This window comes from Macaca nemestrina, chromosome 4 (genome assembly GCF_043159975.1).
Source record: "Macaca nemestrina isolate mMacNem1 chromosome 4, mMacNem.hap1, whole genome shotgun sequence".
Classification (NCBI taxonomy): domain Eukaryota; kingdom Metazoa; phylum Chordata; class Mammalia; order Primates; family Cercopithecidae; genus Macaca; species Macaca nemestrina.
Window position 1 is genome coordinate 177,166,436 of NC_092128.1, and position 15,643 is coordinate 177,182,078.

At 40.3% G+C, this 15,643-nt stretch overlaps 1 protein-coding gene across 1 annotated transcript in view; it reads left to right on the forward strand.

Moving 5' to 3' along the window:
* Positions 1 to 15,643, forward strand: part of LOC105472689 (mitochondrial ribosomal protein S6) — a 67,374-nt gene that overhangs the window by 36,428 nt on the left and 15,303 nt on the right. Inside the window, exon 2 of the mRNA XM_071095657.1 lies at positions 13,552 to 13,691. Coding sequence (XP_070951758.1) covers positions 13,552 to 13,691 — 140 coding nt within the window. The remainder of the gene's footprint in view (positions 1 to 13,551; positions 13,692 to 15,643) is intronic.

The window sequence follows — 15,643 nt, forward strand, 5'->3', positions numbered from 1 at the left end:
AGAGCCTATTGCCCATTTCTACGCTTCCCTGAGATAACATGTTGACTACCAGAAGCACAGTTGGAGTTTTAAAATTCTGCTTATTTCTAAGTGCAAAATGATGAAAATTGTTCACATTTCAAAGGGGCCTTAAAAACTGTGTAGTTGGCTGGGCACAGTGGCTCCTGCCTGCAATCTCAGCACTTTTGGGAGGCTGAGGCTGGTGGATCACTTGAGCCCAGGAGTTCGAGACCAGCCTGGGCAACATAGCAAAACCCCTTATCTACAAAATACACAAAAGTTAGCCACATGTGCTGATGCACACCTGTAGTCCCAGCTGCTCAAGAGGCTGGCTACTGAAGAGGCCGAGGCGGAAGGATTGCTTGAGCCTGGGAGGTTGAGGCTACAATGAGCTACTGTTGTGCCACTGTACTCCACCCTAGGCAACAGCGTGAGATCTTGTCTCATTAAAAAGAAAAAAATAAGACTGTATAGGTGATTCTTTTATACAATGTGTGAATACTACCCATCAAAGCTATTTTATTGTTTTAACATACTCTATAAAATGACACATGTACAGTGTAATAAACACAGTTTATTTGTGGTAGTTCTGTAAATTTACCTCGAGGGCTGCATGAGTGAATTCGGAATCACTGGCCCTTGCGTTAGATTCCTTCCAGTGTATGGTCGTGTCATTTTTGTCAATCAGTACATGACCTTGATTTATGTATGTTTCTGTTTAAAGACACCATAGTTACTAATTGTCGATAACATTGATAACAGTGATAATTTTGTGCTCAAGACCCATAGCGCTAGAACTCATGCCTACATGAAGCTTATCTAGCATAAATTTTTTTCCCTAAGGCACATCACATCCTTAAGCTTAGGAACACTAGACAGCCCTTCAGCACTACACTTGGGAGCCATTTTAAAAAACAAAATGACCCCCAGAAAGCACACATGCAGAAAACATGGTACTAAATAGACGGCAAAAGGACACTTGTTTATGATATGTGAGCTGAAACGAGGGCAGGACATTGCCTTTTTCTACCTCAGCTGGGAATGTGTATAATAAGCAACTGTAATTTTGTACCACACTCTGCACGTGTGCATATCTACAGATGACTGCGGTATTGCTGGGAGTATTGATTTGGGGGCTACAAATAAATTCTATCAAGTAGGCAAATTGGCATATATGGATTCCATGAGTAACGAGAATCACTTGTAATTGTGAAGCAAATACCTATGTCACCACACCACCCATAGGAAATAGAACATAACCAGCACCACTACCCCCTTCCCGCCAAGGAGACTCATTCCACTTTCAGAAAGTTCTAAACTTTAAGGGATTTTCTGATTGACCTTAAATCTGTCTCTGGCTTTTACTCCCAAGTTCTGCCTCTGAAGTGTTGTCCCCTCCCCCACTTTTATTTGAAGAGAAATGTTGAAGATAAATGTGCTCCGAAGTCTCAAAATCAGACAGCATGTTCTTCACTCTGGGTGTACAGCACAGGGCATAGATTTCAGACCCTTCGCCATCTTGCTCTTCTGTTTTTTCCTCTGGATAACTTCGAGGCAGTTGAGGTTCCTTTTCATATGTGGCCTCCATGTTTCAGTAATTGAGGAGAGACACTGCTAATAGTGCAACAAAATGAGAGCCACCATTTCCTAGGGCTTGCCCCCTTTCCAAGTCTAATTTGGAATCTCACTGGCACACCCTAAGGTAGGCCCCCTGTAAAGTCCTGTTGTCTCTTCATAGGGCTTGCTGACTCCGTTTCCAGTTTTCCATGGCTTTTTAGAGTTGAGGTTTTTTTGTTGCTGTATTGTTCCCCATGTGCTTCAGGAGTTGAACACCCATTGGGTTTTGTATTTTAATCCCAAGAATTTTTAGAAGTTTGGATATACTGTTAAGCGTTTCTGCCTGTGCCTTAACCTTTGTTTCTGTCTTTTGTCTTATTATTTCTAGTTCTTTTACACTGCATCTCTCCTTTTGACTAGTGGGATGTGTATTAACTTCATTATGCATCTCAGTCTTTCAAAAAATATTCTGTTTTCCTCTTTGCAGTGAAGATCTTTTAAATTTTATGACTCAGTATAATCCTTTCTTCCTTTCTAGTTGTATTAAGTACAGTTAGCAACTTTTATTTCTCAATTTTCTATTTATTCTTTGACTTATATAGTCATCAAACATTTATTGAACATGTATTGTAAGCCAGGTTCTTTGGACCTCCAGCATCTAATAACCATGAGTAAGAAGCAGCCTTGAAGAGGTTTAAGCATGGGGACAGACTCCTAAATAATTACACTTGCAAGATGTATGTGGAATGAGAGAGATACCTACGGGGTTACAGAAGAAAGGCACATTTATAGAAAGTAGCTGGATCTTTTTGAAAAAACAGTTTCATTGAGATAAACTTCATATATCTTACAATTCCCCCATTTGAAGTGTACAATCCAGTGGTTTTTAGTTTGTTCAGAGTTGTGCAACCATCACCACAGTCAGTTTTAGAACATTCATAATCATTAGTCGTCACTCCCCAATTCTCCCTCCCCACACCTATTCTCTTCCCACTATCCCCTGGCCCAGACAATTACTCATCTACTTTCTGTCTATATTTGTCTATTCTGGACACTTTAAAAACTATTCCTCCATCTGTGATTATATATCATTTGACTGTCAGCTCCCAGTCCCCCCTCCCCATAACCACCTAAGCCTCTGGTAACCACCATTCTACTCTCTACTTCTATGAGACCAACTTTTTAAAATGTCATGAGTGAGATTGTACAGTATTTGTCTTTCTTTGCCTGTCTTACTTCATTTAGCATAATTCAGAGAAACACAAAACCACATTGAGGCTGGGCATGGTGGCTCATGCCTATAATCCCAGCACTTTGGGAGGCTGAGGTGGGTGGATCACTTGATGTCAGGAGTTCGAGACCAGGCTGGCCAGCATGGTGAAACCCCGTCTCTATCAAAAGCAAAAACAAACCACATTGAGATATCACCTCATACCTGTCAGGATGGCTATTATGAAAAAGACAAAATACAAATGTTGACGAGGATATGGAGAAAACTGTTGCACACTGTTGTTGGAAATAAATTAGTGCAACCATTGTCGCAAACAATATGGAGATTTCTCAAAATATTAAAAATAGAATGACCGTATGATCCAGCAGTCTTACTACTGGATACACAGAATAAAATCGGCATCGAAGAGGTATCTGTATTCCTGTGTTCGTGCAACACTATTCACAATAGCTGAGATGTGAATCAACCTAAGTGTCCATCAGTGGATGAATGGATAAAGAAAGTAAGGTATACATACACAATAGAATACTCTTCAGCCATAAAAAACGAAATCCTGTGCAACAACATGGATGAGCCTGGAGGACATTATGTGAAGTGAAATAAGCCAGACACAGAAAGACAACACATGATCTCCCTCATATGTGGCATCTGAAAAAGTAGCTGATGCATGTTTTTATTCCTGTAATTCCTTTGTGTTTGTGCCCTTTCTCTTCCCTGCTCTGCAGGGTAGAGCAGTTCATTAGGCGCCTTCCTCCCACCACTTGAATTTGAGCAACACTGCAGTTGGCCTAGTTTATGGACATGCTTTTGGTCTGTTTAGCAAATTATGCAAATCTGACTTTCTTGTCAAAGTCCATGTTTGTCATTCTATGAATGTATGATTTTAAGAACTTCTCTTAACCCAGTTCACCAGGTGATATTTTTGCTAAACTTTACATGGGTATGTAGAAGATTCATTTTCTTATCAACCTTTTGTCTCTACCATCTAAATCTTTGGTTGACTGCTCCCTCCCCTGGTTTTCTTGTCATACTAGTGCTGTCTCCCTTCTACCCTGTGAAGAGGTTGAAATATAAGGCGAAGGCAGGGAACTGAATTGTGCATGAAGGCGCGTAATCAACAAGGCAGGTGGCTCAGTAATGCCTACCTGATTCCTGTTCCCACTATCCATTTCACAAGCTTAGGCATTTCCTTTCCTTTACTTGCTGTCATAGTAACCAGGACTCCTGCCAATCTTCCCGTTTATCTTTTATCTGTGAGTGCATCTGAAGGGGGATGGGGAGTATAGAAATGGAAACCTCTCAGCAAGAGGATCATGGACTTTAAAATGTCCTCAGAATAGCAAGCAGAGTACCTTCATTTTGGCTTGTTTCTAGCTGATGCAGTAGTATTTACCACAAATACTGGGGTTGTCATTTCTCCATTTCACATTCAGACAAGAGTCCAATATTGTTGGTGAGAAAGAGTGAAACTTCTATGTTCCTTAAATTAGTGTTGGAGAAGATCGTTGCTTTAAAATCTTTTACAAACTGCAATTCAGCCAGAGTCATTCATCTTTGGGAGGATGAGAAGCCAGCTAGCTTCCTACCGGAGTGTGGTTCTCACTTTTGTTTGCACCTGGGGAGCTTTAAAAAAAATCTTAGTGTCCAGGATTTTTGAATCCGTAAGCCAATTGAATTGAAATATCTGAGGGTAAGATGCAGGCATCTTTATTTTTAAAGCGCCCAGGTGATTCCAGTGCTGAGGAATTCCTTGGTGATTTCTCCTCTTATCCTTTGACTTACCCAAAATCATGAAAGGAATGATTGATTATATGCAAGTGAGCCCCCAAATTTGTCCTTAAATGAGTGACATTTGAATGATACTCTTTGATTTGAAACCTCAGAGATTAGTTGATTAAAGAACAAAGGTATATTATCATTGAACTACAGAGATTAATGTTAACCAAGGCACATGACTAATACATAGCTGACAACTAGTAAGTTCACACAAGGTTGGATCTCCTATAATTATGTCTTCCCTCTTGCCCAGTGCGTTCGTTTTTTTTAAATGTATTCGCTCATAGCCTTTTGATTCCGATGCTGATATTGATGGCTTAGCATGCACTTGGTGCAGGCGCCCCTTGGATGGGTAAGTGTAGTTTATGACTTAAGGGCATTTTGCCTACCTTGCAGCTCAAGTTGCTTTACTGCTCAGTCATCTGCTTTTTACCTTTGCAAATTCAGCCATGCATTATCTCACTGAGAAGATAACGATGCCTCTGCCTTGTTCTTGGGTCCTTCGTTTTGGCCCAGGATTAATCTGTGCTGAACTCAGATCAGTTACTGGACCAGTCATTGGCTTCTTGCTCCTGTTTTCTTTTTAACCTCCATTCTTCGCTGAGTTCTTTTTGTTTTCATCATGTAGCCCAAAGAATACTTCTTAATGTTGGATTTCCCAGGTCTCAAGAGCCTTATTCCTGGCCACATGGCCGTAGAATGGGCAGGCTCCTGTTTCCACATCCCTTGGCTTCATTGGCCACTGTGGTGTCAGGGCCAGACTTGGTCTTGTCCTGTCACGTCTTTTTGGTGCGCTCTGATTCTGGGACCAGTACTTCTGGATCACAGTTTTTCCTCTCATTCCCCAAGAGACAGAGTAACCAGTTGTAATAATTAATGATGCTGGAAGTACCAGCTTGCAAGGCTCTTTCAGTAACCTCTGGAAGCCACGTATTTATACCTCTCTGATTATTATTATTAAAAGCCTGGATGGACATGGAGTCAGTGAATGAGTTTTCAGTGTTCAAGTGTAGATCTGGGACTTGAAGACAGGATTTACAAATTATGGCATCCGTGGCAAGATAGTGGTTGGGATAGACTTAGGAGAAGAAATTCTTTTAAGGAAAAATTGAATTTGTTTCAAAAGAAGTTTGTCTCTGAAACACCTTTTTAGTTGCTCATCATAAAGGAAATCAGAGTGTAAAAAAAAAAAAAAAAAGGAATACTCCACTTGTTTTACTATCTAGGGAAGACTAATACCTTGCATAGTCATCCATACTTTTTCCATGTTTGTCTACATAGTCCTTTTTTCTTTTGGAAAATATATGGATGTACTCTCCGTGCTGATTTTATTTTATTAAAAATGTGTTTATGCCAGTATGTGAGGATCATTCCCCACCCCAACCCCGAAAGGGTTTCACTCTGTTACCCAGGATAGAGTGTGGTGCCACAGTCATGGCTCACTGCAGCCTCATCTTCCCTGGTCTCAAGCAATCCTCCTATCTTAGGTCCCTGAGGAGCTGGGACTACAGGTGTGTCCCACCATGCCCAGCTAATTTTTTTTTGTGTGTGTGTGTGTTTCGTGGAGATGGAATTTAACCATATTGCTCAGGCTGGTCTCGAACTCCTGGGCTCAAGTGATCTGCCCGCTGCAGCCTCCCAATCATCCATGTTTTTTTTTGTTTGTTTGTTTGTTTTTTTTTTAATTTCTGTAGGTGTTTTTGGGAACAGGTAGTGTTTAGTTACATTGATAAGTTCTTTAGTGGTGATTTCTCAGATCTTGGTGGATTTTTTAAATGGTTGTATAGTACTTATTCAATCAGTGGAAATCATTTATTGAACCAGTCTCCTATTGGACAGTTAGATTTCCATTCATTCACTATTGTAATAACTTTATGAAGAGCATTTTTCATAGCTAAGTCTGGTACATTGGTATGGTAGTTTTCTTAAATTCCTAGAATGCCGGGTCTGTCCCGCAGACCCTGGCCTATGGATGAAATGAGTACTCAGACACAGGTATGCAATGTAAGAGCAGCTAGTTGACTGCCTGGCTTTAGTGGCCAGAGCAGCCCCAAGAAGCTGGAGCTGCTTGGTTTTGTTCAGTGCCCACACAAGGCTGAAAACCTAGAGCAAACACAACCTGTAGGTAATTAACACTTGTTGCTCCCCTTTCAGAGAAATCGTCATGTGGGCGACGATCAAAGGTCAGTTCCCAGTCAACATAAATAAGCCTGTTTGAGATAAAATTCCCCTACACTGCCTTGTACCTACTCCTTGGCCTCTGCCTCAGGGTTATAGAACTGCTGCCTTCAGCTGTTCTCCCCTTGGGCTCTGCAGAACCTTCCAACCTTTCAGAAGGTTTGGGTCCTTTCCCTATAGTTTTTCCCACCACTCTGACTGATCCCCCACACTAGAAGTCGCTGTGGGGTTAAAGGTATACACATTTTAAGTTAATATACGTTGCCAACTTGCCTTCCAGAAAGTTTACATTTTTTACCAACAGTGTAGGTGAGTGTTTGAAGAAACTGAAATCTTACTATTCTAGGCAAAATAGTGCCATAGGTGGAATAAAACAGTGGCTTCTACCTATACTAAATTTAGTACCCATGTTGATTCTATCCCAAATATAAATTTCGTCAGAATTTTCTCCCTTCCTTTCTTTTGTCTGCTGTTAGTTCAGACCCACTCTGAGAGCACCCAAAGTAGCCCTCTTTCCCCTCCTGACAGGGTTTCCATTTTTCAGGGTCTGGCTGAAAACTACTTTCTTTAACCAACCAGTTAGTAGTAGTAATTCCTTCTTCTGAGTTCTTGTGGCATCATTGCTTTTCACATCAGTATTGCCTGTGTTTCAGTCTGCCTTTTATGAGTAACTTACAAGTATATGTCTTCCTATCTGTATCGCAGACCTTTTAGGGACAGAGACTTGGTGTTCCATTTCCCTGCAGCTACTCTTTTGGAGATGGGCTTCCCAGCGAGCAGGTTGGACATACTTGTCTTGAGGAAGACACTTTGAGAGGAATGTTTCCAGATAAATGTTAAGTTGAACCAAAATGGCAGTTTCCTAAGTTTCACCCTACATTTCTGATACCCACAGAATTTGGTCTGCCCATAAGAAATCATTCACTTTGCCCTTTTACTCCACATGCAGGTGTCAGGATGTATGTATCTCCTCTGTACACCTGACTTGTGCCATTTAAGTTATTTTAAAATGACTTCCCCATAAAGATGCTTGATGTTTTCCTGCATGTAACTGTTTCTTAGAAAGATAATTATATAAATACCATATTCATGAGTGCTTTTTAGTTAATACATACTTAAGCAATTCTTAAAATTCTATACTATAGCCTAACAATTAAATGACCACTTGAAAAGCCTGACTGATTAATCTGCAGTATTTTTTTTTCAACATTATTTTTTTAAATTTTAAAATTTGGGGTATTTTTGTTTTTGCAGAGCACACAGCATTGGTTTATTAAAATAGTTTTTCTCTGCATTATACTTTGTTATTTTCTTATTACACTTTATGTACAGTTAGACCTCTGAACAGTGTAGGGGTGTGCATAGTTGAAAATCTGTGTGTAAACTTTTGACTCCCCAGAAACTTTACCAATAGCCTACTGTTGACCTGGAAGCCTTACCAATGTTATTTCGTATGTTATGTGTATTATATACTGTGTTTCAATAAAGTAAGCTAGAGAAAAAGGAAGTTATTTTCCCAAAATGTTGTGACTCTTCAAAAATTTTTCTAATATATTTATTGAATAAAATTTGCTTGTAAGTCTTGTAAGTGGACCTACACAGTTTCAACCTGTATTGCTCCAGGGTCACTGTATAGTAGAACAACTAGTACATTAGCATAAATCTAGTCAGCAGCATTAACTTTTACTAGGAGTACATGTATTCTTCATCACTATGCAATTGCAGTTTTCAAAACTGGCTTCACTGCAGAATGTCCTTCAGACTACTAGAGTAGTATTTAGTCTTGGTAGGGGCTTTAAGAAGTTGTTGAGTTCACCCTCCCACCCATGCAGATGTTACTCCGACAGCCATCCTGTATCTATTTGTGTACTTCAAATGATGGGAAGGTCACTACTTCATAAGGCAGCCCACTTCATTTTCATGCAGCCATGTATTTTTGGAAATGTGTTCTTGTTTACAAAATACGGCTTGGTTTCTCTATTTTTTACCCTTTGATTCTAGTCCACTCTTGGGATCCAATCAAAATAAAACAAATCTACCTTTTGCATAATAGCCCTGCAGATATTTGAAGTTAGCTGTTGGGTTTTTCTCTAAGTCGTCTTTTGTAGGCTAACCGTTAGTTTTAGTAATTAATATAAAAAATTAGCTTTAATTTTTTCTGGGATTAATTACCTTTTTTTTTAAAGTATTATACTATTTAGTTAAATTTTGGGATAGTACTTTATCTTACCTAATCAGCAAATAATTATAATAATGTAATTTTAACATATTTATATGTGTACTGGAATTTGATATTTGAAATGTATAAAATAATGTTTAATTTCACTTCTAGATGAATTGTAGGTATTTTTGAAATACAGTACTGGTGTGAACAGCATTTTGGTACTGCGTGAAGTAAATGGGAAAACATTAGTATTGTAATTTTGCCTCAGTGGTACAGTTACCACCTTGGCAGTGAGCTTTGTTGAATATGAAAAGTGGCTTCAAGTTATATTAGAGATAGAAGGAAACTTAGAGTTCCTTGAGGAAAGATAGGAGTAAGTAAGCAAGAGACCCTCTTAAGGAGGTACAGTTGGCACAGCTATTTCTAGCACCTGTTCCATGATGTGTGGACCATTTTAGACTTTGGGAGTACAGTCATGTACAAGATAGACAAAAGTCCTTGCTCTTCTGTAGCTTCCGTTCTAGTTGGTGAAAGAATATTTTTAGATCGCTGTAGTGCTGTTAGAAGTAAAAAAGAATGACATCAGGAGAACTGGGGGATGGGGGTGCATTTCGGGTGATGAAGATATCAGAATGGGGGGGCATAGACTTTCATCAAACTTTGTATGCCTGCAGCAGATGTTGAGAATTGCAATATGAATGTCGTTTATTCATGTGAAACTTGTAGCAACAGGAAAATTGAGAACTACTAATTTAGCAGATGAGGAAACTGAGGTACAAGTTTAAAATTGATAAAATTTAATAACTCATTCACTAATGAGTTTGTATAACTCATTAGTGAATGAGCTAGGACTAGAGTCGTAGTCCTAGTTTTCCTAGTTCCCATTCCCATTCATTCATACTTTTCTGTATTTTTTTTTCAAATGAATGTTTTCAGCCCTCAGTCTCCTTGCCAAAAGTGTATTTCGTTGACGCATTGGTAGGTTGAAGGAAAGAATTGAAGGAGTTGCTTTCAGGTGGGTGAGAGAAGCCCCTCAGAAGCCTGCACAACTTCTCTTAGAGTAGTTGGAATTGAGTGGTTCAGAGACCTTATAAATGAGAATTCTGGCAGCAAGATAATTTGCTTCCTGTAAACTATATGCTTTTATAAGTTGAAAATTGTGCTGGATTGAGCAGAAATTTTTCCCCTCTAAGCGTAAGAATTTTATTTTAATACATCTGTAGGTTTCACTAAATGAGGAACATTCAAGTTGGCAACCTGGGTTGATAAAGACATTAGGAGCTTGGTGGATGGAATAGTGGATTAATGGAATCAGTTCCGAACCCTGCAGTGAGTTGAACAGCCAAATTGATGGTGTTTGTTAGGTGGTACCCGATGTGTCTACCTGATGACACATCCCATGAGGAATACACCCTCTATACGTCAGTCAGTGGCCCAGGCTCATGGTTTTATTTGTGGTGCAGTTTAGGGTGAGTGGATTAAGGCCCTGCCAGCTTCCCTCAGCCCATCACAATGTAGAACAGGGGTTGGCCAGATAGTAAATAGTTTAGGCTCTGGGGCCATATGGTCTCTTGTAATTACAGATCTACCTTTAGCACAGAAGTAGCCATAGACAGTATGCAGATGTATGAGTTGTCTGTGTTCCAGTCCAACTTTATTTGCAAATACAGGTAGCAAGCCAGATTTGGCCCAAGAGCCCTGGTTTGCCAACCCTGCTTTATTGTGAGGTAAGGTCTATGGGGCATTATTTTTGCTCCTCCTTCTACCTTTCTTTTTAGACTTCTGGGTGTTTTGAAATTAAAGTGAGATGAATGTGGCCATTCCAGTAGTCTACAGTTTGACCTTGACATACCAAAGGCAAAACAATTTTTTTATTTTTATTTTCCTGTTACATTCTTGTTAGGTAGCCTTTCCCCTTTTTGAGACAGATGTAAGAAGAAAATGTTTTTACTTTATGAGCTCTTACTTCAGAAGAGGGTAATGAGTTTTATACTGTAAACACTTCAGTTGGAACTTAAAAAGATATTGAGATATATTCCTTTTTAATCAGGCAAAACTGGAATTAAAATTTATTTGGGTAGCTAATCAGAAAACTAATCAATCAAAGGTTTTTTTCTTTCTTTTTTTTTTTTTTTCAGTGCAGGTAACAAAGCTGAGACCCCGCTCTTTATTTGGATAGACTGTTCCTTTACCTTATCATAAGTTAATTGATGTAATGCCAGGTCAAGAAACAGCATTTTCAGTGAAATGAAATACTGTGCTGCTGTTAATAATGAGTCCTCTGCAGATGTATGGTGATGTCTTTGTGAACCATAATGAAATGTGAGAAGAATGTAGTCTTCATATGATTAGAACTGTCTAGGAATGTGTTTGATACAATCGTAAGGGTAAATTGCCTTAGACTTTTTACCTAGTGTTAATGGGAAGAGATTTTGACCTCAATTTTTATTGTCTTCGGGAAATTTCTGTTTTAAGATGGTTAAATATATAAACAATGATTCAGTAGGAATTTTTAAAATCCCTAATGGATTTCAATATGAAAAGAAAGTAAAGAATGTTTTTTTCTAAGCCTTAAGCCAATACTTAGCACATTTCATACCATTTTAGCAGCACTTGTTAGAAAGAACATTTTAAAAATATAGTGGATTTTGTTTGGTTGCCAGAATGCACACTTAAACTTGTTCTGCAGTTTTCTCTTCGTTTGATCCCCAAATGAACCCCTGGAAGGTAGCCTTTTCTTAAGTCTCCTCCTGCACTTTAAAATCTGCCTGCTTGCACCTCTTCACGTAGGTCTTTGAGGAGACGTGCACCTTGTCTTTGCCAAGGTGCGCCTCTGGCTTGCTCCCCAAGGGTTTCCACAGCTTTCCTTATCCTTGCAGCAGGCATTTCCACTTACTAGCTGCCCTGTCAGCATCTCTCTAGAGATCCAGTCCCAAATCTGTAAACCTTCTTGGCTTTGTGTGTGTGTGTGTGTGTGTGTGTGTGTGAGAAGATAAAATACGTAACAATAAGACACTAGACCATAGAGTAGTTATCCAGTAAATCATAGCTGTTGTTGTTATTTTAGAAACCCTACATTTTATCCTCTTGCATGGTCCACTCCTTTTTGACTACCAAATTGCCCATGTGTTTTCTCCACCTCTACCATGGGAACCTTGGCAGCCTGCTTTCTGGCCCCATCTTGCTAAATGCCTGTGTAGCTACCACACTGCAGCTTTTTCTTGATCTCTGTCCTCTACCCTGTTGTCATTCTGGACGAGCAGTCTCCCGATTTTCCTTGTCCTGTTTGACGATACGTTTTCTATTTGCTTCTCTGACTTTGAGTCGTCTTGTTAGCCCCTAAATGTTTGTGCTCTGCAAGGTTCCACTGGTGATCTCCTTTCCTCTCCCCCTCCACCCTTTCTAATGATCTCACCTCCTTCTCGGGCTTCAGAGAGCCATCTGTGCAGGTGACTGTGAAATGTGTATTTCTCATCCACCTGCTTTGAGCTTAAGATTTACATCTGGAGAGGTCAACCTAGGGGAGCCATGGCATCTGAGATTCAGTGTGTCCTAAATCAGATTCATCTTTTACTGTCCTCACCAGCTTCTCCAGCTCTCCTTTTAGCTGTAATGACAGTTCCACTCTCCCAGGCACCAGATTGTGGTGCTCTTCTTTGCCACATCTTGCCTTCGTTCTCCACATTGTATTCGTTGCAGTTTTCAGGCTTATCCTTATAAAGTATCTTTTCTTCCAAAAATTCCTTGTGTATACATATGCATAGAAAGATATCTGGAAAGAAATTCACCAGAAAGTTTAATTCACCATCCAGTCTATCTCTCGGTGATGGGATTCTATATTGTTCAAGCTTTTTTTTTTTTTTTTTTTTTTTTTTTTAATAACTGGCCTAAATTACTCACAGAACCCCATCACTGGGGCTCAGTTGCTGGTTCATTCATTCTTTGTACCTCTGGTCATCATTTTCCAGGCGCCTTTCAGGGAAAGTTTTTTCCTTAGTGAAACCCTTCTCCCAGCTGAATGTTTCTTCCTTCCGTGAACCCTCTGGTCTCCATGCTATTTCGTGTGTTCTGCCCTCTGCTCTCCATACATGTGTATTTCGTGATCTGTCCTTTATTAGATTGTAAGCTCCATGAGGGCAGAGATTGGGTCTTAATCATCCTTTCCCCCTTTTGGTTACAATCTCCCAATTTTTCTTTGGGAGACAACACCGTTTCCCCTGGCTACAGTTTTGGTGGGATGGGCAGTTCAAGTGTCCTGCCAACAAGATGCTCTTCTCCTGGAATTTGAATTTTGAGTCATGGGATACAAGGACTGACAGTGATTGGCACTGATTCAGCCTGGCCGAGGTGCTCTGAAGAAGCCACTCATTAGTTCCTGCCTCCCAGATCCCTGGAGCTGCCCTGGTCCCTGAACTCTCCGAAGCCTGGTTCTTCAGATATTCCTTCGTATCTGTGAGCTATCTCATATCCTTACAGTAAATTCTCTGTTTTATTTTAAATTAACCAAAACCAGCTTCTGTTGCTTTTACCCAACGATCCCTACCAGTAGAGCTGTTATGATTCGAACTGAGCAGACTTAATTATTCTAGCTCTTATATTAATTGTGATTTTTTTTTCTTTTCTTTAAAAACACAAACAAAAACAGCCAGAGACTGCTGCTGCTTTGAAACGTACGATAGAGGCCCTGATGGACAGAGGAGCAATAGTGAGGGACTTGGAAAACCTGGGTGAAAAAGCGCTTCCTTATAGGATGTCTGCCCACAATCAGCAGTACAACAGAGGCGGGTAAGTTTCTTCCTGAAGTGCTTGGAAAACGTTTTCGATAGGCTCAGTAAAGAGTACTGTTCAGTTACTATTAGAAGTTCTCAAAATTTCACATTCAGACCCCCATTGCGCCTGGGTGTCCTTTGTGCACACACTCTAGCAGTGTTGTGTGGCAGATGGGATGCGATATGCTGGCCCTTCATGGAGCATGATCTGAGTTCAAAACTAGGCCCTCCTAGGAACAGAGGGCTTACCAAGTCTCGCTTGTGGAACCTTTTCCTGTTAACCTTAGCACTGTTTTCCGTGACATTTATTTAACTTTTGCCTTTAAAATACTTTAGTGAACAGTGCTGTCCACATACGTAAGTGTATCTGTTTTAAACATATGGGTTGCAGATGACAGAATGTGCTGCTTTTGACTAACGTATGTAACCCAAGCCTAATGCACAAGAGAAGAATGGTTATACCTACTCCAAGTATTCACAGTTTGGAATTTTGTCTCCTACTGTGTACAGCAACTTCCTCAAATATATGCCACAGATTCGATTCTGTAGTAATAACTATCTTTGTAGAAGTTCTTTGAGAACAATTTGTAGAATAGATTTGAATCTTCTCATGTTGTAGGATTTCCTAGGAGTGGGTGTTAGAGAAGATGGGAATCAGGTTTTAGTGCAATGGGAAAAGTCCAAGAGTAGAAGAGTCAGCTCCCTCTGGCGCTCAGCAAGTCTGTGGCCTTGAGGAAGTCACCTAGTTTCTCTGTTTCCGGCTTCTTTGGGCACAGGACTGAGGTAATGGGTCTCCCATATGCATTGCCACAAGGACCCACCAGACAGTCTCTGCAGATGTGCTCTGCGGCAAGAATGCTGCTTTTAGTCACGTGAATCTAGCTGTCTTGTGCAGATATAGTACGTGTGATAGGGCCTGAATGGAGTCGCGTCTCACGTGGAGGCTTTCTTACTGCATTTAAACCTTCTGCCGTGCTGCAGATTTCCTCTTTTGATTGCTTCACCTTGTTTTGTGCTAGTGTTCAGCTTCTTGAGAACACCTCTGAAGAGAATGCCTGAGGCGTTGCTAGGCAACAGGAAATGCACAGTGGCTAGGCTTCTTCCACAATCATAACAACAATGAGGGATGGAGAGCATGTGTGTCTGTCTGTCTGTTTCTTTTAAACTTAATCACAAATGGGTGTGGTTTTAACAGCACAGTTATGGATCTTTTTGCCTTTTTTGTTTAAAGAGGAGCATATAAAATCTGTCCACAGTTGTTGGATGGAAGGCAGTGAATGGAGAGAGAAGTCAGTTTCTTCACTCAGTGTGGTACTTCCAGGGGTTTCTGCCCTTTTTTCAAGTAGAGGATTTGACTTTGTTGAGAGCTGGCATGACTAGCGTCCCAGGATCTCCACTAACACGTAGTCTGGGTAATGCTGACGTCACTTGTCTGAGGAGCAGGCTCAGGAACCGCTGTGTTCACTCAGTTCATTTTCAGACCTCTGTGTGCAATGGTGGGGGATGGGGGTGGGTAGCCGTTTCTCTTTATGGGTGAAATAAATTCAGGTCCTGGAAGAGCCCACTGGGACCAAGCCAGAACTGCTGAGAACACTAGCCCTACTTCTGGGTTCCCCCCCGCAAAGGTGCATGTGCCTCGCTGAGGAATACGTTGCAGTCGCTTAGTTCATTGACATTTAAAGATTTTATTTCCGGTTATTTTACTTTCAGACTCCTCAGCAAAGGAGAAGCAGTGTTCTGTATTACATATGTGTATTATATATAGACACAGAAAGGTGGTGCCCAGCTGCAGTGGGGGAGGTTCATGCTATAAGCCTATTTTCTGGGATAAATCAGTGTCTGGTATTTATTTGTTTAAGGTAATGTTTTTTAAAGTGTGGTCTCTGAAACACTAATTTTATAGAGATGCTCCATCAAAAAGAGAAGTAGGGTGTGTGTGATCAATTAGATGTGGGAAGCCTTACATGA